General features: G+C 36.7%; 1 protein-coding gene across 1 annotated transcript; it reads left to right on the top strand.

Annotated features, from left to right (window-relative positions):
* LOC311592701 (tear acid lipase-like protein) lies at positions 1 to 23807 on the top strand (the record flags this gene model as incomplete). Its single annotated transcript, XM_084773421.1, has 9 exons — positions 1 to 83; positions 305 to 422; positions 1285 to 1483; positions 2279 to 2388; positions 5318 to 5454; positions 20027 to 20170; positions 20768 to 20839; positions 22996 to 23067; positions 23568 to 23807. Exons 1-9 carry the CDS (start codon positions 75 to 77, stop codon positions 23805 to 23807), a joined length of 1101 nt encoding a protein of 366 aa, XP_084629547.1. The 5' UTR covers positions 1 to 74.
* Between the last annotated feature and the right edge of the window lie 3153 nt (positions 23808 to 26960).

The following is a 26960-nucleotide window of genomic DNA, read 5'->3' as shown; positions in this document are numbered from 1 at the left end:
CAGTGTATCTATTCAATATATTTGGAAGTATACTTTGTTTATTCAAGCCAAAACCCAGAAATCCTGAAGCCAATATGAATATTGTAAGTAAATCTCAGTATTAATGAACGCAGTTTCAATGATTTTGTCACTAGTAATTTACTCCTCATTTTCTAATTGTCATGCTTATTATAATATGAAGGTTCTCTTTACATGGGACTTCTTGCCTTGCTCTATAAATAATTTATGCTCTAAGGCTTTTTTTTAAAAAGTGCATAGATGAACAAATTAATGAAAGTCCATGCGTTTTTTCTTCTCCATGTAGGGTGAGATAATTTCTTACTGGGGTTATGCTTATGAAGAGCATGAGGTGGTGACTGAAGATGGTTATATCCTCCCTATTTTCAGAATTCCACATGGAAAGAACGAGTCTAACAATTTAGGTAAGATAGGAGTGAGAAAAGCATTGCAACTCTTAATACTTTTAGTCAAATTCATTCCATGTAGAATCTTCCTATTCAATTATCCATAATGAGGATGCTCAGACTTCTGGGATATCCAAAGGTATCCAAGTATCATATATCAGATATGAAAAGATGAGGGTTTGACTGATTGCCATGATATCGAGAAGAAGAAAAAAACTACTTCATGAGAGTCCCAGTGAGAAAGAATCAGAACTTTCAGGAACACCTGACTCTGTAGAAAGACTTAGTTACTGCTGCAAGAATTCATGGCTTTACTCATACAAATGCCCAGCTCCTGTGTCCACCCGAAATCTCAGACTACTAAGATCATGTTTAAGTTCAGGGTTTTGTTGATGTTTTAGTTATTTTTTAAACAGTCTACACATGAACCTTTGTATCTCAACACATTTGTGTATGTATATGTATATTATATTTTGCTTTTCATAAGTTTGCACTATGCTAAAAGAGAGTCTAACTCATAAATTATAGAACTTACAAATTTCCAGTGAAAAAAATTGTATTTATTCTAGGGATAGAAAGGAAAAAAAGGAGACCCTGTAGGTGAAATGATTATTTTACCATAAAGAACACAGAGATCTGTGTATGAATGTAATATAAGTGCAATGACATCTTATAATTATTCTGTGGCTACTAGTATATAATCGGGACTCAAAGTGATGGTACTAAACATTTCCAAGAAAGAGAATAAGGTATCAAAGAGATGATAATGGGGATTTATACAAATGGGACTTACTTACAAAATGTCACAATGAGCCCCATTATTTTGAACACTGCAAAACAATTACAAATAAGAAAGACTTTTTCTCTCTTTCCTTTACAGTTCCAAAGCCTGTAGTATATTTACAGCACGGGTGGGCTCTGTGTGCTTCTTCCTGGATTCTCAACCCTCCCAGTGGCAGCCTGGGCTTCCTTCTGGCAGACGCTGGACTCGATGTGTGGCTGGGGAACAGCAGAGGCAACATCTATGCCAGGAAGCATGTGCACCTAGATCCAGATTCTAGAGAGTTCTGGGCTTTTAGGTAAGAAGTAGTAATATTTATGTTTATTTTTTCCTTAAAACTGTATTAAATGTTTTTATGTCATCATAAATGTATTGTGCTCTACTGAAGGCAGTTATGAAAAATCTTTATTATGGAACAATATTTTTTTAATTGCTAGACAAAGTTCACTTAGAAGTTTGTTTTAAACTTGGATTTGTAATTAAGAGAAAATAAATATTACATATTTATGTTTCCCAAATACTAATAACTCTGCAAGTTCATCTAATTCAGGAAATAACTTCATTGAAATAAAGTGAAGATAGAGTAGGTATATATATTTCATATGTAAAAATTCCTAAATGAGCTGGGTGCGGTGGCACATACCTGTAATCCCAGCACTCAGAAGGCAGAGGCAAGCTTATCACTATGAGTTCAAGGTCAGCCTGGTCTATAAAAGGAAGTCCAGGACAGCCAAAGCTACATAGAGAAACTCTGTCTCAAAAAACAAAACAAAACAAAACAAAAAATTCCTAAATGTAAGTATGTGGTACAAACCAGTGCAAACATGCTTTGAAATTTAGTCTGTCACTTAATTGTCTATGATCTTCAACTCCATGGGAGGCATGCAAACATAAGGTTATATCAAGGTTTCTGTGGGCATTGAATGAGGTGGTCTTTATAAGGGTAACTGTGAATAATAGATTAGAGGTATTTTATTACTGCAGTCTCATTATTCAGGTAAAAGACTCCTTAAGTTCACGTTTTAATATATAAAGTGTGAGTTGTAGTTATTAATAAACAATTAACACATTATGTTTGTTTTGTTTCGCACAGTTATGATCAACACATAAAATACGATCTTCCTGCCACCATTGACTTCATTGTGAACAAGACAGGACAGAGACAAGTTTACTATGTTGGCCATTCCCAGGGTGCCCTTATAGGTATGTTGGAAGACTGAGATTTGACCACTTGTCATTTTTATCTCACATCCCACCCAAATTCTTCCAAAAATAGTTTTCTATTCTGGAAATGACCTTATGTCATTATTTTGAAACACTTACTAGCCAGTGGTCCACATGTGAAATTGTTTTGTTTAAGCAATAAACATACAAGCCGGTTATTGTTGTTGTTTAGTGGAGAGCTTTGGTATTTAGCCCAGGAGAGCCTTAACCTCACAACCCCTCTGCATTGGCTCCTGAGTGCTGAGAGTACAGATCTCAGCTGCGGCAGCTGGCTAATCTTTTCAATTTACCAACAAGTATAATTTATATGATTCTTTATCTAGTTTTTCAACATCATCATTCCAAATGCATAACACATTTAAATAAATAATCATTATGTTTCCCATATATTGGATTCTATGCAACTCGAGTTCCCAAGACTAAGTTGATGGAGGTGATTCAGTGTTCCTATCATAATTTTTCAGTGGAAAATTTATGTGTAGGCACTGTTTAGGACATTTTTTAATTAACTTGGACTCTGAGTAATTAAATTCTGAGGGTCCAGTGATTTTCTACAAAGCTTTACTTGCTTGGTATTTTTCCTGGATTAGCCTGAGGCTTGACAATTTTTATTCTGAAAATCTGAAAAATAGTAAATGCTTCCAACCCACCCGACTACCTGAAAAACATTTCTAATTAAAATATATATTGTTTGTTTAAACATATGATGATGTTACTGTTCAAAGATAATTCACCGCTTGTTATTTATAGCTTATGCTGTACACTAAAGAAATAAGATTTTTCCAAAGCCTAGAATTAGAAAGGCAGGATGTATCAAGGAAAATACAGACCCTCATATATTTGGAGTCCTATGTTTTCTTATAGGGCTATCTCTCTTGAAAATGCATTGCAGTATGCTAATTTTTATTCAAGGTATTTACTAATTTGATGTGTGTAAGTAGATCAGTTCATTCTCCTTGGAATTCTGCAGAGGAAAAAATGTTACTGCGCATTACAAATGATGCTGGAATTCAAAAACACCCTTAATGACACAACACTACAAAAAATTGAATGATGTGTCCAGAAATTTTATTGGCTATTCATGTAGACAGTAAAGAGGAAAGCGGAGAGATGTATAACTGCCAATCCTTGGCCACAAAAGGATGAACTTTTAAAAGTCATGATAGATGTGGCAGGCCCAGACACAGCTAATTAGTTTAAAATCTTAAGACCTTTATATGAATAGGCATTAAATGTGATTATATACATGTGGACTCATGCACACACATACACATACATGCACACATAAATGCAAAGAAATACACTTACACACATACACCTCAGGGCATTGGATTAAGGAGCAAAAAGAAAGCTATAGGAAATGTCATATGGCACTTAAGCAACATCTTCTACACTTTCAGGGAAGATTTTATACCAAAAACATTAAGCTCAAGAATTTACAGGCATATTGTTGGAACACAGACTACTCAATGACCACAAGCAATTGAATGGGGAGAGAGAAGGACTCAGAGGGTCCAGGATCCTCACAGGAAAACCACCAAGGCTGGCAGATCTGGACCCAGGGGGGCTGCACAAACTGCTGTTCCAACCAAGGACAATGCATGCAGTAAACCTAGATCCCTTTTTCAGATCTAGCCAATGGACAGCTCATTCTCTAAGGTTGTAGGGAGAGTGGGGACTGACTCTGACATGAACTCTGGTGCTCCTATTTGACCACTTGCCTTTGGTAGGGAGGCCTGGTAGCCCTCAGGGGAAGGGGAAGCAGGCTATCTGGATGAGACCTGATAGGCTGTGATCATATGGTGGGGGAGGAGGGCCCCTTCTGTCAGAGGTCTAGGGGTGGGCACTAGAGTGAAAGAGTCGGCAAGGGGAACAGAAAGATAGAAGTGAGGGGATAACAATCCGGATGTAATCTGAATAAATTATTTTTTAAAAACTCAGAAAATTAAAATCAAATTAGAAATTTAAAAAAAAGAAAGTGTGAAGATTGTGTGCAAATCCTTAATACATACTAATCATGGTCAGGGTGATCACAAGAATACCGGCTACACATCACTCAGAATTCCACCAGTGTAAGCATGCTGCTTAGTTTTGAACTTTTTCTTGATTGGTAATTGATGGTGGAGGTCCATCCCACTAGGGGGTAGTGCCATTCCTTTGCAGTTGAGCCTGGGCTCTATGAGAAAGAGGCAGCTGAGCAAGCTCTAGGAAGCCAGCCAAGAAGTAGCGTTGCCTCCCTGTGACCCTGCTTCAGTGCCTCCCTTGGGAACCTTCCCTGGCTTTCCTTGATAGTGGACTCTCACTTGTAATAAATAAATAAATAAATAAATAAATAAATAAATAAACAAACCCTTTCCTCCCCAAGTTGGTTTTAATGAGTGTTTTATCACAAAATAAAACCAAACTAGGACAGAAACAGAACTAAGTAACTAAGTTCAGGAAAGGTTTATTTATCAAATTGGTGTTTATTTTTAAAAGCCCTAGGAGTCACTGGATGTCAGTCTAAGCACCCCAAAGCACTTATAGTGAGTGAGATAAAGAAAATTCTCCATAAGGTGCATGTTCAGATGCTTTAGAGGTGACTAGTCAGAGATAGTCAGGAAATATATGAGAAAAAAACACAGATTTTATCATAGTGGTAAACTAGCCAAATGACACAGGGGTTTAAATCAAGAGAGAACATGAAGGCCTTCCAGAAAACCTAGGTTCAAATCGCAGTATACACAAAACATCTCACAACTGTTTTTAACTCCCATTATAGGTGATCCCCTGTTATATTCTGGCCTTCTCCAGTACCAAACACATATTTGGTGCACAGACATAAATAAAGCCAAAATGTCCATACACATAAAAATAATATAAAAGGATAGAATACTAGTATATTAATTATAATCTTATTTTCTTTCAGCCTTTGGAGCGTTTGCAACAAATCCACAGTTGGCTCAGAAGATCAAAATAAATTTTTCACTGGGTCCAATTGCAACTGTAAAATACATGTCAGGACTCATCCGCATGATTGTATTGCTGGAACCAACTATGACCAAGGTTTGTAATGCTTACAGCATGGTGCCAGAAATAGCTGTACACTTAGAGTTTTCAAAACAAGAAAAAAGCCTAAAGAGTGGAGGTGCTGTTGTGCTCTCCTGCTGATTCCACAGCTCAGTTTTCCCGGTGGCCACAGGGCAGCTCCCCCAAGCTGGGCAGCTGGGTCTTACAAGGTCTGTCTTCTCATGTTACAGTTAATCAGGGTTTCTGAGGATTTTTTTTTGTCCATTTCTTTTTCCTATCTTTTGATATTTTACTAACAATACTTTATCTTGTGAAAATATGCCACCTGCTTTTCTTTCTTTCTTCTTTCTCTTTCCTTCAAGACATAGTTTCTCTGTGTAGCCCTAGCTGTCCTTAAACTTACTCTCTAGACCAGACTGTCCTCAAACTCACAGAAACCTGACTCGCTCTGTCTCCTGAGTGCTGGGATTAAAAATGTATGCCACCACTGCCTGGTTTCCTTTTTAAGTATTTATATTATTTTATGTGTATGAGTAATTTGCCTGCATGTACATATGTGTAGCATATGTGTGCCTGACGTGTCTTGGCCCATGGGACAAATTGAACCAGGGTTCACCTGAAAGAGAGAGTGGAGATTGAAAGTGGGATACAGAGACCTGAGAAATAAGGAGTCAAGTCTGGAAATTTCTGATCAAGACTTTCTTTAATGTGGACTAGTAAGAATATAGAGAGAGCAAGGTCAATAGGATCTATTCTAATCCCACTCTCCCTAGCCCCCAGGAAAGCTGAATCACTCCCTGCAAGAACTTTTTATTTCTCTGAGTAGTTCCCTGTAAGAACTTACTTGATCCTCTGGGTGGTTCCAAGTTGGGACTTCCCTACTTCTTTCAAAGGAAAATATTCCAAGGATAGCCTAGAACACAAGACCTCCTCTGGAGAAGGTCAGCAGCTTGAAGGTCACAGCATGCAGCCTGAGCATGGGATTTCTGACATGACAGATTTTGGCATGGCTCCCCACATGTGCCTGATGCTTGGAGAGGTCAGAAATATACATCAGAGACCCACCTTTATAGTTACTATAAAGGCAATGAGATGATAACGTAGTAGGGTATAAGGTAATAAAGGTAGTAAGGTATGAGATATTATGTTGTAAAGGAGTTTATTGATTGAGCATGGGGGGAGAAAGAAAGAGGGGAGGAGTTCCACAGAGAGACAGAGACAGAGACAGAGACAGGAAGAGCAAGAAGAGGGAGAGTAGAGAAAGACCACGAGGAAGGTCTGTCTTTTATATGGCTCTGGGCAGGGCCATGTCCCTGTGACAGGTAAGCAATGACATCACAGGTAGGCAGACTGAAGCTGAACCCTAACATCCCTACATTTTCCTATAATTAAAAAATGAAGAATGTTGGATTTATTTTTTTTATATCAGGTAAGTTAAAGAATTTAAATGTGGGTAAGGGAGAAAAAAGAGAGAAAAAAAATCAATAGCTGATGGGAAGCTTACCAAAAATAGGAGAGGTGAGGGTTGAGATTTACAGGTAGCTTACCAAAAGTATAGCGGGCAGGCAGCACCAGGGGCAGACGGGTTACTCTAGCCAGAGGCAGTCCACTGGTCTTCACCCAGGTTTACTGCTAACAGTACTAGAGTGGGGAGTGTGCCATGCAGCACAGTGAATTATCTTTCTGTGCTGGGTCCTGGGAGGAATAAAACAGCAGAAATGTGTCTTAGTTTAGAATCACAGTCTGAAGAGAGGGCAGTGATGGGTTAGGGCTGGAACGAAGGGAGAATTAGAATGAAATTTGGAAGAATGGAGTCCAGTATAAAGGATTCCAGAATTATTATTTTTTAATTACCTATTTTTTTATATTTTATTAATTTATTCATATTACATCTCAGTGGTTATCCCATTCCTTGTATCCACTCATTCCTCCCTCCCTCCCCATTTTCCGCTTGGGATTCCAGGATTATTAGTCATGGAAGATCCTTCCTCATACAGGGCCACCAATTTTATAACTAATATGAAGGCAATGAGATAATAAGGTAATAGGGTATAAAGTAATAAAGGTAATAAGGTACCAGATACTTTGTTGTAGAGGGGTTTGTTGAATGAGCATGGGGAGAGAAGGAAAGGCAGGAGGAGTACCCCACAGAGAGTCAGAGATAGAGACAGGAAGAGTAAGAAGAGAGAGAGAGAGTGGAGAGAGATCATGAGGAGGGTCTATTCTTTAATATGGCCCTGGGTAGGACTCTTATCTCTGAGCCACATCTCCAGCCCCTTTATTTATTTGTAAATGTTTATAAAGTGATGCTTCATGTATTTTCCTTTAACCTATTTCCCCCGTTCATATGTTGCTGCCAAAATTTGCCAAAACATTATAGAATGTTTGGCACCTAGATTTCTGAGCTCACTGGCTGCCATTGATGTTCACCTGAATCGTGGAATCTATGCAAATAATTACTATATAATTGCATTGTTTTAATTCATTCTCGTTACTCCATCATTAGAACTTTTGTTAATATGCCTTTTACACTGACCCATAATTCTGACATTATTGTTTACCTTTAAACAAGCGCTTAGATTTTAAAATACATCAAACTGTGAAAAGAATAACCTATGTGGTTTTTATAGTGTTTTCTGTTCTAATATAGTGACTTTGATTTCCATCCATGGCCATTTTCCTATAGACAGTAGAAATGCATTTGATCTTTCTTACATTGTTGTAAGGATTGCCTTGGCTTACTTATTCTTTTTCTATCTGTGTGTGTCAATGGTATTCATATTATGGATAGAAATTAGGAGTTAGAAGTTTTTAAGTATCTCACATAGGTTTGTGGGTTTTGATCTCTTTTGAAGCCTCCTTTAAATGGGATTCGTTAATGCCACTACCTCCCTTCCTACTCACTTACTCTAGATAGGAGAGAAAGAAGGTTAGAAGAGACAGTGGAGGTAGAACTTTTAAGACTCAGCTCCTCCCACTCGTTGTCATCAGGATTTCAACACCTAGCACAGCAGCAGGAACAAGCAGCAACAGGAACAACAGCAAGAACCAAAAGCAGCCTTTTTGAAGTTTTCTATAAGCCTTTCTCTCTAGGAGTGTCTGGAAGCAAACCAATGTGCAGTCAAGCAATTCAAGTTTCTAAGGTGGGTGTGGAGGACACCTGCAGTGCCAAGACTTAGGCCATCTGGGCTGCACATTGGAAGTAACATCAGCTGGCACTACAAAATAATACGGTCTTAAAAAAGCTTTTCTGGAGAGACGATCCAAGATGTCGGCAATGATCACACACTGTGTCAGTTTAGCAAGAAATCCAGGACTGCACAGCTACCTAAAGACCACACTGAGAGCTACAAAACACCAGTGCTGCTGATTCCCAGGTGAGAGGGATCCACATTGTGTAAGGCATGAGTGGATCCAACCCCTGGCCACCCAGCTAACCCACAGAAAAATCCTGAGAAAGAGCCCACATTAGTTGCATCTTGGGAAGGACTGTGGCATATCCTTTCAGCTTCTGTCACTCACTGTCCATCTACTGCTTGCCAGATCCAGGACAGGGAGCAAACTGGCAGATCTGAGCCCTGGCACAAGACACAATCCACATTAGCTGCTCCCCGAGAAAGAGTGGGAGGCACTCAAACACCTTTGAGCTCTGATCTCTCTCAGGGCCCCAGCTGGCTGCTAGAATAGCCCAGCTGGGTCACAGAGCAGATAAGTATATCCCTGCCATCTCAAGAGGGCCTGTGGAACTTCTGAGCAGCTTGGAGTTCCAATCTCTCACAGTCCCTTTCTCTCCATCTGCTTACCATCTGAGAGCATACCTTGCAGCCAGCAGAGCTGATTCCAGGTGCTGTCCACAATCCGCATTAGCTGACATCCTACAAGCAACTTCAGGCATTAGTCTGTCTCTGCCCACCTTCCTGAATCATACCAGTCAGACACAGCTAAGACACAAAGCAAACAGGCTGAGCAGAGACCTGTGCAGGCCATGATCTGCATTAGCTGCCATCCTGTGAGCAAACCTCTGGCCTGGGTTGATCTATGCCCACCTACCTGAAGCATACTCCTCTAACACAGCTAGGACACAAAGCACGCAGGCTTAGTAGAGACCTGCTCACATCACAGACCCCATTATCTGCTATCCTGCTGGCAGCTTCTGGCTCTGATCTCACCCTGCCCACCTACAGCCCATTGGCCTGATCCACCTAGGTCACAGAGCAGAGACCTGTGTGGGCCACACTCCACATCCACTGCTGTTTTACAAGCAGCTTTGGGCTCTAATATCTTTCCACTGGCCAGAGGCTTACCAGCCTAGCCCAAATGGGGCACAGAGAAGATAAGCAGAGCCCTGTCATATCAAGAAGGCCTACAGAACACACCAGCAACTTTGGGCTCTGGTCCCCTTCAGCCTCCCAGCTGCTTACCATCCTGACTCATCAGGGATACAGAGCATATAGACTGAGCTGAGTCTAGCACAAACCAAGACTCACATTTGTTGCCATTTCTAAAAGGTTTGTGGGTTACCCAAACAGTATCAAGACTGAGTCTCTCCCAGCCTCCCAGCTGCGTACTGACCTAGCACATCTGGAATACAGCAGTTAGACAGAGTGCTACCATTTTGAAAAGGACTGTAGGGCACCTGAGAAACTTTGGGCTTAGAAATCTGTCAGCCCACTCCTCTCTTGCCTAACCCAATTGGGATACAGTCAGGGAACTCAGTTGAGGTGAGCTGGGTGCAGGCTCTAACACCCATTGTCCAACATCCTGAGGAGGCCTAGAAAACAACCTTTAGCTTGGAGTTCTCCTTACTTGCTCCCAACATGTCTGGCCAATGTGGGACAGAAACAGCGACAACATTGGAGAAACCTCTAGGCCTGCTAACATCAGAGACAATCAGATGCCTAGAGGACAGTGCTGGAAGACAAGCCACAAAACTCAGAGCCATATACCACCAGCAGAAACCAGTGATCCTACCACAGCAAGCCCTGGAGATATAGACACCCATGAAGGTCAAGGAGAAGACTTTAAATCTGAAGTGATGAAAAATGACAGAAGCTTTGAAAGAAGAAAATAAATCACTTAAAGAAACACAGGAAAACACATCCAAACAGATGAAGGAATTGAATAAATTCTATAAAGAATTACAGGAAAATTCAATCAAACAGGACCAAGAAATGAATAAGACTATTCAAGACCTAAAGAGGGAATTAGAAGCAACAAAGAAAACACAAGCTGAGGCAATCTTAGAGTTGGAAAACATATGGAAAAGAACAGGAACAAGGGACATGAGCCACACCAACAGAATACAAGAGATGGAAGAGAGACTCTCAAATGTAGAAGATATGATCAAAGTTATTGATACATCATTAAAAAAAAAAACTAAAAAGTTCCTGACACAAAACACCTAAGAAATCTGGGACACTATCAAAAGGCCAAATATAATAATAATAATAATAATAATAATAATAATAATAATAATAATAATAATAATAATATAAGAAGGAGAAGACTCCAAGCTCCAAGGCCCAGAAAGCATTTTCAACAAAATCATAGAAAAAAACTTCCCCAACCTAAAGAAAGAAATGCCCATAAACATGCAAGAAGCCTACAAAACTCCAAATAGATCGACCAAAAAAGAAAATCCTCTCACCACATAATAATCAAAACAATAAATGTACAGAACAAAGAAAGAATGTTAAAAGCTGCAAGAGAAAAAGGCCAAGTCACATATAAAGGCAAACCCATCAGAATAACACCTGACTTCTCAACAGAGACTATGAACACTAAAAGGGCCTGGACAGAAGTCACGCAAACATTAAAGACCATAGATGCCAACCCAGACTACTATATCAAGCAGCACTTTCAATCACCATAGACGGAGAAAACAAGATATTCCATGACAAAACCAAGTTTAATCAGTACCTAACCACAAATCCAGCCCTACAGAAGGTACTAGAAGGAAAGCTCCAATTCAAGAAGGCTAACTACACCCAGGAAAACACAGGAAATAAGTAACTCCTCATCCACAAATCCAAAACACTGAAACACATATATTCTACTACCACTAATACCAAAGCAAAAGCAACTAACAACCACTGGTCATTAATATCTCTTAACATCAATGGCCTCAATGCTCCAGTAAAAAGATACAAACTGACAGAATGGATGAGAAACCATGCTCCACCATTATGCTGCATATAAGAAACACACCTCAACAATAAAGGTAAATATTATCTCAGAGTAAAGAGTTGGAACACTGTATTCCAAGCAAATTGACCCAAGAAGCAAGCCAGAGTAGCCATTCTAGTTTCTGATAAAAAAGGCTTTCAACCAAAACTAATCAAAAGAGACGGGGAAGGTCACTACATTCTCATCAAAGGAAAAATACACCAAGATGAAGTCTCAGTTCTGAACATCTATGGCGCAAATGCAGGAGAACCCACATTGGTAAAATAATCATTACTAAAGCTTAAGCCATACATCTAACTCCACACATTAATAGTGGGAGACTTCAACACCCCTCTGTCCCCAATAGAGAGATCACCAAGACAGATACTAAATGGAGAAACAAGTAAATGAATAGACATCATGAAACAAATGGACCTAACTGATAACTACAGAACATTTCACTCAAACACAAAAGAATACGTCTTCTTTTCAGCACCTCTTAGAACCTTCTCTAAATTGGCCACATACTTGGTCACAAAGCAAACTTCAACAGATACAAGAAAATCAAAATAATCCCTTGCATCTTATCTGACCAGCATGAATTAAAGATGGAGCTCAACAACAACACAACTGAAAGCCTACAAACTTATGAAACTGAACAACTCCCTACTCAATGACATCAGGGCAAGGGACGAAATAAAAGGAAAATTAAAAACTTGCTAGAATTCAAAGAAACTGAAGGCACAACATACCCAACCCTATGGAACACAATGAAAGCAGTGCTAACAGGAAAGTTCATAGCACTAACAGCTTTTATTTAAAAACTGGGGAGATCCCACATTAGTAATTTAACAGCACATCTGAAAGCTCTAGAACAAAAAGAAGCAGACACCCCCAAGAGGAGTAGACCAAGGAAATCACCAAACACAGGGCTGAAATCAATAAATTGGAAACAAAGAATATAGTTCAAAGAATCACCTAAACCAAGAGCTGGTTCTTTGAGAAAATCAACAAGATAGACAAACCTTTAGTGAAACTAACTAAAAGGCAGAGGGAGAATATTCAAATCAACAAAATCAGAAATAAAAAGGGAGACATAATAATGGACACCGAGGAAATCCAAAGAATCATCAGAGCTTACTTCAAAAACCTGTATGCCAGAAAATTCAAAACCTAAATGGACAATTTTCTTGATAGTTACCAACTACCAAAATTGAATCAATATCTGGTAAAAAAAAAATGAATATCCTATCACACCTAAAGAAATATAGGCAGTCATCAAAAATCTCCAATGACAACAACAACAAAAACCAGGACCAGATGGATTCAGCACAGAATTCTACCAGACCTTCAGACAAGAGCTAATACCAATTCTCTTCAAACTATCCCATAAAATAGAAAAAGAAGGAACATTATTACCAAACTCATTCTATGAGGTCGCATTCACCTTGATACCTAAACCACAGAAAGACTCAAGAAAGACTGAGAATTTCAGACCAATTTCTGAGAAAATATTTAATAAAACACTCCCAAACCAAATTCAAGAACACGCCAAAACTATCATTCACCTTGACCAGGTAGGCTTCATCCAAGGCATACAGGGATTGTTCAATATATGGAAATCCATCAATGTAATTCATCATATAGGCAGACTGAAAGAAAAAAAAACCCACATGAGCATGTCCTTAGATGCTGAAAAAGCATTCAACAAAATCCAATACACATTCATGTTAAAAGTCCTGGAGAGAGCAGGGATACAAGCCACACTCCTAAACAAAATAAAGGCAATATACAGCAAGCCTATATCCAACATCAAACTAAATGGAGAGAAACTTAATTCAATTCCACAAATCAGGAACAAGATAAGGCTGTCCACATTCTCTGTATCTCTTCAGTATAGTACACAAAGTCCTAGCTAGAGCAATAAGACAACCAAAGGAGATCAAGGGGATATAAATCGAAAAGAAGTCAAACTATGGCTATTCACAGATGATATGATAGTATACAAAGTGACCCCAACAATTCTTTCAAGGAACGCCTTCAGCAAAGTGCTGGATACAAAATCAACTCAAAACAATCAATAGCCCTCCTGTATACAAGTGCCAAAAAGCCTGAGAAAGAAGTTAAAGAAATGGCCCTTCACAATAACCACAGATAATATAGATTATCTTGGTGTAACTCTAACCAAGAAAGTGAAAGATTTGTATGAAAAAAAATTTTCAAATCTCTGAAGAACGATTTGAAGAAGATTTCAGAAGATGGAAAGATCTCCCATGATCATGCATTGTAAAAATTAACATAGTAAAAATGATCATCTCACCAAAAGCTATGTAGAGATTCAATGCAATTTCCATCAAAATACCCACACAATTCTTTACTGATCTTGAAAGATCAATTCTCAACTTCATATGGAAAAACAAAAAACCCAGACTAGCTAAAATGATCCTGTAAAATAAAAGATCTTTTGGAGGAATCTCCATCCCTGATCTCAAGCTGCACTATAGAGCAATAGTAATAAAAAAAAAAACAGCATGGTACTGGTATAGAAATAGGCTGATTGATCAATGGAAACAAATCAAAGATGCAGAAATAAAACCAAAGACCTATGGACACTTGATTTTTGACAAAGTCAAATCCATACAATGGTAAAAAGATAACATCTTCAACAAATGGTGCTGGTCTAACTGGATGGCTACATGTAGAAAAATGAAAATAGATCCATATCTATCATCCTGTACAAAACTGAAGTCCAATTGGATTAAAGACCTCAACATAAATCCAGACACACTAAATCTGTTAGAAGAAAATGTGGGGAAGAGCTTTGAGCTCACTGGCAAACTCATTGGCACAGGAGACAACTTCCTGAACAGCTCAGGCTCCAAGATCAACTATTAATAAATGAGACTTTAGGAAACTGAAAAGCTTCTGTAAGGGGAAGGACACTGTCAACAGAACAAAGCAACAGCCTACAGACTAGAAAAAGATCTTCATCAAACCTACATCTGACAAAGGGCTAGTATCCAAAAATATATAAAGAGCTCATGAAATTAAACACCACCAAACCAAATAATCCAATTAAAAATGGTTTACAGACCTAAACAGAGAATTCTTAGCAGAGGAATGTTGAAGGCTGAGAAACCCTTAAAGAAATGCTCAACATCCCTAGTTATCAGGGAGAAGAAACTCAAAGCAACTCTGAGATTCCATCTTACACATGTCAGAATGGCTAAGATCAAAAACTCAGGTGACAGCACATGCTGCTGAGGATGTGGAGAAAGGGAAATGCTCCTTCATTGCTGGTGGAAATGAAAACTTGTACAACCATTTTGGAAATCAATCTGGTGCTTTCTCAGGAAATTGGGAATAACTCTACCTCAGGAGTCAGCTATACCACTCCTGGCAATATACCCAAAAGATGCTCAACCATACAACAAGGACTTTTGCTCAACTATGTTCATAGCAGCTTTATTCGTAATAGCCAGACTCTGAAACAACCTAGAGATCCCTCGACTGAAGGATGGATAAAGAAATTGTGGTACATTTACACAATGGAATACTACTGAGCTACTAAAAAAAGGAAATCTTGAAATTTTCAGGTAAATGAATGGAACTAGAAAAGATCATCCTGAGTGAGATAACCCAGACCCAGAAAGACACACATGATATATACTCACTAATAAGCAGATGGTAGCTACATAACACAGGATAACTACACTACAACACAGAGACTGAATCGACCAAGGACCATGTATGATGTGGATCTAGACTCTCTGCTCAGATGTAGCATCACAGTCTCCTTGTGGATGCCAAAATGTGGAGAGTAGGGACTACTTTGAACATGTACTCTGGCCACCAAACTTAGATTACTTCCCCCTGGCAGGGCAGCCTTGCCAGGCTAAAGAGGAAGAAGTTACAGGTAGTACAGATGAGACTTGATAGATTGAGGTCAGATGTTAGGGGAGGAGGGCTCCCTTTTCTGAGGACTAAGGGAGGGAGGTAGAGGGAATGAGGGAGGAAGCAGGATCAGGAGAGAATGAAGAAAGGGAATACAATCGGGATGTGAAGAATTTAAACTTCAGAACAAACAGATAACGTATATTACTAATCCCACTATATGAGAATAGCTCTGAGACTGGCTGAGGCATGAATTTCTAGGCATAGATAATGCTTATTGTTTGCTACAGAACTCCTGTGAATTATTATTAGATGCCATTCTTCATACGGCATGAAGAAAGATTTACAGATGTCTTTTTTTTCTGCCCATACAAGGAGCAGAAAACCAGCCTTAATTTTTCTGTGCATAATGCATACCTTATACACTTATAATTTTAGGACTGTATAATGTTTCTGAGAAATATGCTTTCAGAACAAAATAACAGGACACTGACAGGATGCATTCTTCTCAGCATGTTGGACACTGATATCCTGTATTGTTCATGTTCCAGCACCAAGTGCTTCAATTGCTGTTTCTCATCAGAACAAATCAACTCCCAGGACACTTTCAATAAAAGCTTCCAATCCCAGCTCCAGCATTTCATACTGTCCCACAGAGGATTCTAATTAAGCCTAGAATTTCTCAAAATTTAGAAACTGGACCACATTTGCTATTCCTAGCTTATTTAGCCATTTCCCCAATTTTATTTGGACTCCTACAAAGGTATTATTCATCCCAAATCAGCTAGAAGAAGCCTTAAGAGAATGATGCCTCATTTCCTTTAAGGGGGTTGGGTAGATTTTTAGTTGCTTTCTTGGGATATAGAGGGTTATTATCAATGGGAGTTGATTACAAGTTGTTATAGCTATTTTTTAGAGAGAAAACAAGGTTAGACTCAACGATATCTCTATTGTCCATTTTCTTCCATTCTTAGGTTTGGAGATAGGGGTTGAAAAGGAAGAAGATGAAATATAGAAATGTATAGGGAAGATAGAACAAAAAATATATTAGTGAATCTACTCCTCAACTTAATGCCTCATTTGTCACTTGTATGGTTATTTTTAATTCACTAGGGTAGAATTTTTATATGGATGCAAAATAAGTTTAATTTAATTTTATATACAGTGGTATAGAATTCAAATGTAAGATTATTCTTCACACACATATACATGTATATATATATTAATATGAGGTATTGTACTCATATTATAATACAAGGTTTATTTCCAATACTTTGAAAATGCTATTGCAGGCTGTTTATAATAAATAAGAAAGACAAGTTAATTGTTAGTTGAGCAAATCATGGTCATGTCAATTACTAGTCTACTTTTATCATAATATACATCTTAGGTGCAGCAGATAGATTTGATTCAATAGAAAAATAAAGTAGGATAGTTAGATAAGGTCTTCAAAAACCTCAGAGACATGCAGAATACAGCATTTAAAATATTTTTATTATTTTAATAATTCACTGACAATGAGACAGGATAGCTCCTGGCAACACCCAGCCTACCTCAAAGAGGATGATGAGCATCAAAGAACCTCCTTATGGAGATGGCTTCAAATGTGGGAAACAAGCCACCGGGGAAAATGTCCTTGTTTCAACCACACACAGAATTCTGCCTAAAAAAAAGAGAAGCTTGGATGCAGGCAGAATTGATGGCCAAACTCTGCTAAGACAGGGTAAGCAAGTCCTCAATAGTTCTTGCCTCACAAATCTGTCTGTCAGACACATTGGCTCATAATGCTGAAGATGGTGCTCCAACATAATAGAGAGTCTTGGGTAGCATTCTCTGTCATCTTCTCATTTGGATAGCTACTAACCTGAACTCTTGGCATACTCAGGTAGTCAAGTTTATTCCTTCTCAAGTCTCTGATGGAGTTGAAGACCAGGTATCTTAATTTTACAGTGAAGCTTAGTTGTTTAGGGGTTAAGATGTTTTTAGGTCTAGACAGTTGTTTTACTTTGATAATGACAAGATGTGATGGGGATTGATTTACATTCAGAATTTCAGATGCACCAAAATAGAAAAGATGTTTTCTTCAAGGCTGTCAAATATAAATAGGCAAAACACTAAGAATGTAACATTTATATAATTCCTGATTGTGTCATGATTCTTCTTGCTATAGGTAATCTACTGTATATATGTGTAATAACATAAGTGTATATGTAAAAAATAAAAATGTTTAACTAAAAAAAAGCTTTTTTGTAAATATTTCTTAAAGTCTATTAGCCTTCTCTTCAGGAATAACAATACATTATACTTTATTTACTCAGTGCTGTTTACATAGGTGTACAGGGGCTAGAGAGGTTAAAAGCACATACAGATCTTCCAGAGCACCCTTGTCTGATTCCTAGAACACACATCAGTCAGCTCACAGCTGCCTGCAACTCCAGCTCCAAGGGCATGCCTCACTCTGGTCTCCATGGCAGCAGCACTGACGTGTACACACCTACACCTACATACACATAAATATTTAGGATTCTGTTTTGTTTTGTTTTGTTTTAAAATTATATTAAAGGCAATATTTAAATAATATAAATTTTAGTTTATTTTGTAAATTATATATATATATATATATATATATATGACTTTTTAGGACCCTTAATTTATTAGTTTATTGCCTTTTTTCCTTATATCCATTCATTTAAATAGAAGTTTTTGGCTTTTTGTTTGTTTGTTTGTTTTTGGTAGGTTTTTTGGAGTTATTTCTTGTAGGCCTTGTATGCTAGTGGCATAAATTCTGTTATTTCCTGTATATTTTGGGATAGTCTATTACTTCTTTGTATCCTAGGTGTGATTTTAGTGTATATGGTAATCTTGGCAAGACGTATTTCATTTTATAGAATTAAATAATTCTTCTGATGTCTATCGACCTCTGTGGTTTCCAATGATAAGTCATCTCTTGGGCACATTAAAGATCCTTTGTGAGTAGTTGCTTCCTTTAACTTGCTTCTTTGCTTTTTTGTCAATTGGATTGCTGTGTGTCTTAGTTTAGTATAGGCATAGTTGTTGCTGTAAATTTAAAATTATGGTCTAACAAATGTTTATTATTAGCTCTATAATTATTACAGTGGTATTTTCTAACCTGCTATCACCTGGGGGAGGGCAGGTATTAATCCCTTAAACTACCTTCCGTATCTCCCTGGCCCTATCTAATGCCATCTGCTTCTATGAGCTACCTTCTATGAGCTACTCATAAATAATTGCTAATGTTCTTCATCGGGGCCAAATTCTCCATCCATGCCAGCCATGTGTTTCTTACTCCACATCACCCATGGCTATGGCCTCCTTCCTTATCTTCTTCTCCTATCTCCTTCCAAAAATCCTCTTCCTCCACAAGTCAGGGAACCTTACCCATGCCTACCCCATTTGCCCTTCCCATGTATGTTGGCTTTTTGTTGGTGAAACAAGAATAAGTTTTTAGACAAAGTTACAAAATTATTTGGGGATATGTGAGTGTCTTGTCATTTGGGCAACAACCATACCTTAGGAGTCAATAATTGCATCAGAATGCATAGCACCAGAACCACTCCCAACACAATAGCTGTATTAGGTCTTGATATATTATGGGTTTGACTATAGTGTGTCTTGGTGTAGTTTTGGTTTGACTGTAGTTGTCTTGATTTAGTATGGGTTTAACCACAGTGTATGTTGGTGTAGGTTTGACTGTAACTTGTCTTGGTGTGGATTTGATTGTAGAATGTCCCAGTGTGGGTTCGACTGTAGTATGCCAGGATATGGGATTGACTGTAGCATGTCTTGGTGTCTTGGTGCATTGTGGGATTGACTGCAGTATGTCACGGTGTAGTGTCAGTTTGACTGTACTGTGTATTGATGTAATGTGCATTTGACTGTAGCTTGTTTTGGTGTGGGTTCGGTTGTGGAATGTCTTGGCATGGATTTACCTGTAGCATGTCTTGTTGTAGTATGGGTTTGATTGTAGTGTGTCTTGGTGTGGGTTTGACTGTAGCATGTTTTGGTGAGTCTGAAAAGACTATACTTATAGTTTGCTCATTCCTTTCCTCATGGAAGTGACATCAAATTTGATAAATTTTAGCTATTCTTTTTTCAAATGATATATCACATTTTTTATTTTCTTCATCTTCTATTTTCTAATTATATATGTGCTAAGATATTCAAGGCAATGTCATTGATCTCTGAGGGCAAAATGGTTTTTCTTATTAGCAAGCTATGGGTATGCCAAATAATGACAAGTTCTACAAACAGGACTGGTTCAAACTGCACACAGGTCAGACTGAGAAGTCGCTGATTATTTACTACTTTAAAGGGTTTGTTCAATGAAATTGATTATGATTATTTTAAGTGCATACTATTTTTATGAGAACTTTTCATACCTTTGTTTAGAACGATGCTATAGTGAACATGTGTTTATCAGTATGTTAAAATGTTGTTTTAATTATCATACCTTCTTTTTATCCTTACTTTTTATTAAATAAAATTTATTCTCCATATGCTAACTGCAGCTTAATCATATCATTTGCAGCTTATCTTTGGTGAAAAAGACATATTTTCCAATTCAGATGCTAAACAGTTTGTGCAATATTTGTGCCATCGTGAGACAATTGGAACAATCTGTAATAATATACTTACTTTGCTATTTGGATATGACCCCAAAAATTTAAATGAGGTATGAATGATTTTTGTTTACAAGTCATTATGCTATATTATTGTCATTTTCATGATAGGCAAACATTAAAATTAAGGACTCTATACATAATGTAGAATATTATTTCTTTTTTATTGAAAATAGTTTTTAAATATAATATATTCAGATTATTGTTTTTCCTCCCCAAACTCCTTCCAGGTCCACCCACTTCCCTTCTCACTCAAACTGAAACCTTTAAGTATAGAAAATCTTAAGCTACATAATATAAATAATTCACATTATAAAGTTTGTCAATTTTCATGTGATTTATAAAGTTAAAAATAGAACTAAGCATAAAATTTTATCTATAATGTATGAACATATATCTGAATATCATGTACAAATAAGTATTAATTTTTTACTTAAACATTATCTTTTAAAATATAACTTTTATTAATAATTATTCATCATTCAGCTTAAGACTTCTTTCCAGAAAAGTATTTCCACCAAATGCTACCATATGAAATATAAAATTATTTACATTTTAAGTTGGTTTAGTAAAGATTTAAGTCTTTAAAAATAGTATTTTATTATTCTATGCTCTTAGAAAGATACTGAATTTTTTTTTCTCTCTCCTAGAGTCGTCTTGATGTGTATGCAGGACAGGGTCCTGCAGGAGCTTCAATTCAAACCACCCTTCATTATTCTCAGGTAAATTTGTCTATGCTTCCTTACTTTTTCCTGTTTAAAATATCATCTGATGATGTTTGGCAATTCTCTATTTGTTTCTGTAATCACTATCTTGCATTTGATTTTGAATAATAATAAACCTTTAATATTTAAGTGATGATATTTCTATAAAAATAGAAATTTACTATAATCTGTTTTTAATAAAATTAAAGCCAATTTTTGCAAGCTTCAGGAGCTAATGAATGATAGGAATTCTAGGTTCCCTAGAGGCACAGACATCAAACTGAAATTTTTCTCTCTGCATATTAATAAAACATTTCCCATGTGGCAATAAATACACCCCAGATTCCTCCTACAGGATATACCCCTCATTATTTTTCATTTTGAAATATTTAATATTTAATTTTATGGGTAAGAGCTATTCTTGTGTTTTCACTAACCTGACAGGAATTAATTTTATGGTCCCACTGACATGTAATCTTTACAGGAATGAGTCACATTCTGATAGATGCTTCATTTACTTACATTTACTGGCAAAATCTATTTCTAATAGCGCTTTGTTACCAGAAATTGAACTTTTTGAAGAAAATTATGGTAATTGTGTCTGAATATTAGACCTTTTTAAAGCCTTATTTCTTATTGTATTTCTTTTACAAATCCAAAACAATTGACTTATCAACACAAATGTGTAGCAAACGTGTTGACAGTCATTGGAAATGTTTTATACAAATTAATTAGATATAAATTATAGCTATTTAATTATATATGAACTACTAATGCAAATGTCATTTTGAAATATGTAAAAACAGAAGTCTTTATATATACATCCAGTAAGACAATACTACAAGCCTTTTTAGTTTGGGTTTAAATATTTTTAGATGTTTGTTTATTTTCACATAGTGTATGTGTGTGCACATATGTATGTATATGCTTGTGTGTCTTCTGGTGCACATGAGCATGCACATGAGTGTTCCTGCATTTGGATGGTAGTGAACAAACTTGGGCATTGTTTTATCTTTTATGTAAGACATTGTCTCACATTTGTACAGAGTTTGTCTAATAACCAATCCTGCCAAAGGAACCCTGTGATCTGTCTATTTTTGGCTCCCTGGGTCTTGGATTATAAATAAAGATGATTGTGGCCTACTTTATATTAACATGGAATCTCAGAACTGAAAGTAGACCCAGATATTTGCAAATCAAATATTTTACTGACAGATATTTCCTCATCCCCAAACAGTTCATTATTAATAACTATTTACAGGTCGAATTGTACTTTATATCACTAAAATTAAATTTCATGACTTTTCATATTATAATGAAATTGCTTTCATGAATAACTTGAAAATAATCATCCCTTTTCAAATTATACCAATAGCTAGACTTCCATTTTTTCAGGGTTTTCCTGAATGTAATTTCAAGGTAATATTGAACTATCATAATTTAAGTATTATTAAAATGCATGCGAATTTTGCAAGATGATAGATATGGATATGTTTATATTTTATACATGTAGACATCCACTAAGACCAGGACATTTGTTGGGATGGGGTGGGCTGTGGAGACTGGGGCTCCAGGCAGGGACAATGCAAGGACTGAACCTTGCCCCCCTATACAGACGCACTCAGTGGGTGCCCTATGAGGGGCTTGGAACTGGCTCTGATATGGACTCTGTTATCTGCTTTTTTGTTGCTTTCCCCTGCCTTGCTGGGCCACAGAGGAAAGGAAAGCCCATAGTCCTAATGCCTAGTTGATATACTGGGGTGGGATGGGTTCCCCTTTTCTGGGGAGTAGGAGAGAGGAGATGAGGAAACAGGGAGGGATGTGGGACAAGAGATAAATGGGGGAGGGGGCTAGGACCAGAATGCAAATTGAATAATTAATGTAAAAGAGAGAAAACCAAACCAAAACATGCATATGACATACATTTCAGTTACTAGTTTTTTTTCAATCATTTTAATCTGTATTTTCTGATGTGAAATATTTGTATATATGCACTATTCTCCATTTATCCAGCATCACATGATGTGGCAGTACACTTCTACTGTACATTTAAACAGCTTCATTGAATCTAAATCAATGGTCACACTGAGAAAAAAAAAAAAAGAGTAAAGCGTCACTATGCCCAGCTCTGTTTCTATGGGAAAGCTTTGTAACGTTCTGCTTCCATCATTCAGGCAATTAGAACAGGAGTATTCCAAGCTTATGACTGGGGAAGTTCAGCTCTGAATATGCTGCACTACAGTCAGGTACGTTTCCTTGTACGAATGGTAATAAGTCCTCCCTTGGAAAATATATGAATAAGAGTTAGATAAAATCCTTAAAAAATCTTTAAAAAAAAACCATGCAGTCTGTTTACCCTTCCTACAAAACTGACAGCAATTTACCATAGATTGGCTTCAAAACTAAGAAAACACTTCTTTATAAAATATTACATAGTGACTATTTCCAAATATCTTGTCGTTTTGAAATGACAGATTTCTTTGATTTATCAGCTATTACTAACACCATAGCTTTATGTGTAAAAAGCCTAAGATTCAGAGAAATTCTGTTTTGAAAAACCATTGGTTTTATATGACTTAACGGTTGACCATTACTCTATTTCTGTCTGAGAAAGCTAAGATTTCATAATTCACTCTATAGTTATGGATAAGTAATTAATATTTTAATTTAATAAAGAGATATTAACTTACAATGTACAGTGTGATATGCCATTAACCTAAACATGACTGTTCCTCATTGTCTTTAGCCCACACCTCCTTTATATAAGGTACAGGACATGAAGGTTCCAACTGCCATGTGGAGTGGTGGACAAGACTGTCTGGCAGATCCATTGGACGTTAAAAACTTAGAAGCTAATATCTCCAATCTAATGTATCACAGGAAGATTTCTGGCTATAATCATATAGATTTTTTGATCGGCTTAAATGCTCCCAATAAAGTGTTCAATGAAATTGTTAGATTCATCACTGAAGATCAATCAGGTTGAAGGATTTTTTTAAAGTTTTCTATGTATTTTTCTGGGTTTTTTTTTGAGAGTTCATTGCTTTCTATAGTGTGAAGAATTAGGTTATTTTTCTCTTTATCTTGAATCAGCTTCAGTTTGTGTGTCATTGTATTACTTTGCTACACTATGTGCATTTGTCCAGAAAGTATAAGCACTAATAAAATGTTTAGTTCATCTTATGAACTCTTTCTATTCCATGGTTCCTTTTCTTGACTAAAAAGAGAATATTTTATTTCAAAAATATTAATTTATTTAAGTCTATGTGTCTTTGTGTGCTTCAATGTATGTGTGTGTGTACTACAGGTGTCTAGGAGTGAACAGAGATCAGAATAGACATGAATACCTTTGAACTACAATTATGGATGGTTGTGAGTCATCATGTAGGTTTCTGAATCTGAATATTGGTCCTCTGCAAGGTATGTGTTAGCTCTATTTTTACTAATAGGATGCAATGGTTTATGAAATAATAGAAGGAACTGACATATGGATTTTTATAATATTTTTAAAATTCTTCACAGAAAATAGAACAATTTTATGAACAAATGATAATTTATAGTGTAGCAAGAAAACTCTGACAGTTATTCGTGTAACTAGGGATTAATACCCAATACATATCAAGAACTCAAAATTTAGCACAAACAAAGGTAACAGCTCACTCAATACATAAGAAATGTACTGCACATATATTTTAAATGAACAATAAAAATGATCACTTCTTACATGAAAAATAATTATCACCCTTCATTATGAGATAAATGAAAATCAGAATCTCATCATGGTTCCTTCTTATCATTTCGAATGGCTATCATCACGAATAAAATCAATATAAGTAAAAAAGAAATATAAACTATATAAGAGTTACACTGAATACTATTGATGGACTACAAATTAAGCTAACTACCATTGAAATGAGTATGGGATCCTTTCTAAAACTATAATTAGGAATATCAGGTTACATAGCTGCTTCACTTCTAAGGATACACTAAAAAGTATTAAATAAAATAGAGAAATATGAATGCCCATGTTTGTTATGCCATTATTCAGAAACGTCACTACTAAATTAATCAATAAGATATTATCTTGATTGTGCATGTGTACACATGTGTTTATATCTAGATATACATACATAAATACCATATATTTCAGCTACCAAGAATAAAATTACATATTTTCAAGAACATATTCAATGATTCATACTAAGAGAGACAAACTTACCAATGGCTTTTGTCTAACTTAGAAAAAATAGATTTAGGTAAAATTGTTTGATGGAGAAGACTGTGATTCAAAAGTATCATGGAGATAAAGGAACATTAAAGGAAAATCAACACTATCAAAAGCATGTTATATTATTGTATAAATATGTAAATATGAAAAATTATAATTGTATGTTATTTATTCTAAAATGTTTAAATGATAGATTAGAAAAAAATGCCTTTGTCTTTCAGTCTTCTAAATTTTTATCCCACAATGCCAATATACAATGGCTACTGACAACCTCAGGCAGTTGAGTCAGTTCTTCTAATACAAAGACGTGGGTGTGCTCTTGAATGTCTCCTTGAGGGGACCTTAATGTTGTCACAAAAGTGCTTAAAAATCAAGACAACACAGCTCTACAAATCAGAAGCAAACTCCAGGTTTATGCCTCACATCTCTGATGAATGAATTGCTAAGACAACTGGGTTTTTTTTTTTCAGTTAATAAATCATCATGGTTTATTTAACAAGATGTGTGTGTGTGTGTGTGTGTGTGTGTGTGTGATAGAGAGGGGGGGAAAGATGATATAAAAACTGATATGCAATTAGTCTTAAACATTTATTCATGAATCTTCTCTATTTTCCTACTTAGTTGTACAGGCAACTAAAGGCTTATGTAAACATTATTTATAACTAACTCCTTAAACAGAAAATTAGAATAAAAACAGCACTAAGCATTTAGTAAATGTCACAGACCAAGAAGTTCTATTGTATAGTTTGAAACCTAACGTCACAGAATTTCTGAAACCTTAAGACCGACTGATCTGCCATGTTTTCAATATGCCTTCAACTGCCTTAAGAGAGTTTTGGGTTCCTTCTCACTTTGACCTGCAAACTGAAGTCCAAAGAGAGCTCTGTTTCTGTTGTTGAGTTTCAGTGCTGTGCAAAATACTTTCTTGAAAGCTGGAGTTCTTCAGGTTCACTTTGGTATATTTGACATCTACACATTGTTCACAATATAAGTAGTTATGTAGATTAGTTGTCCTTAGCTCCTCTAAGCAAAAGACTGGGTTTGCATAGACGTGTGTATTCGTTGTTATAAAGTTCTGAAAGTTTGCGCCAGACTTCTTGATTGCAGACAAATTGTTCCATAAAATACATATGAGCTCTCAACATTTTCACCCTGGATTTTTCAAATGGCAATCCTATGCGTCCCTGCAGAAGTTTGGAATTGGAAATGGTCATCCTGTGTGAGATAATCCAGACCCAGAAAGACACACATGGATATATACTCACTTATAGATGGATATTAGCCCAACATGGATGTCCTCTGAGAGTGTTCACTCTGTGAGGAATCAGGACAGATGCTAGGGCTAGCTATTGGACTCCAGGTGTAAGGGGTATGGAGTAATGGACCCAGAAGCCCCACAAGAAGACCATCAAGGCTGGCAGATGGGTGTCTTTAACTGCAGTCCTCATGTCATTGTCACCACATAGCAATATGTCAAGAGCATGACATCCTGGCTGTTGAGTGGGAACACACTTTAACCAACTTCTGGCCTCAATTTCAGCTGATACTGCAGAGTGGCCCAAGGTGAGTCATTGCTGAGACCTAGAAAAGAAGATTACAACAAAATCTAAACACACAAACCCCACACGAGGATTTCTAGACACATGGTGAGTGGACACTTTGCTAAAGAAGAACTTAACTTCCTTGTCAAAAAATCAATCACTTAGCAAATTATTTAACTGAGATTTTACAATAACACACATTAAAAATATTCTTGGATTCCCTCAAGACATATCAGAAGCAGGGACACAAACCAAGTTCAAGACTAAAGAAGTACCAAGAAAAAAAATGCATGGTCTAACTGAATATAGTCCCATAAAATAACTTTTATATACTATGTCTAAACCCTAACTGTTCAATATTGAGGAAACA

The sequence above is a fragment of the Acomys minous genome (genome assembly GCF_964271855.1).
Source record: "Acomys minous genome assembly, chromosome: 2".
Taxonomy (NCBI): domain Eukaryota; kingdom Metazoa; phylum Chordata; class Mammalia; order Rodentia; family Muridae; genus Acomys; species Acomys minous.
The sequence above is the reverse complement of the archived record's forward strand: the minus strand, read 5'-3'. Positions and strand labels throughout refer to the sequence as shown.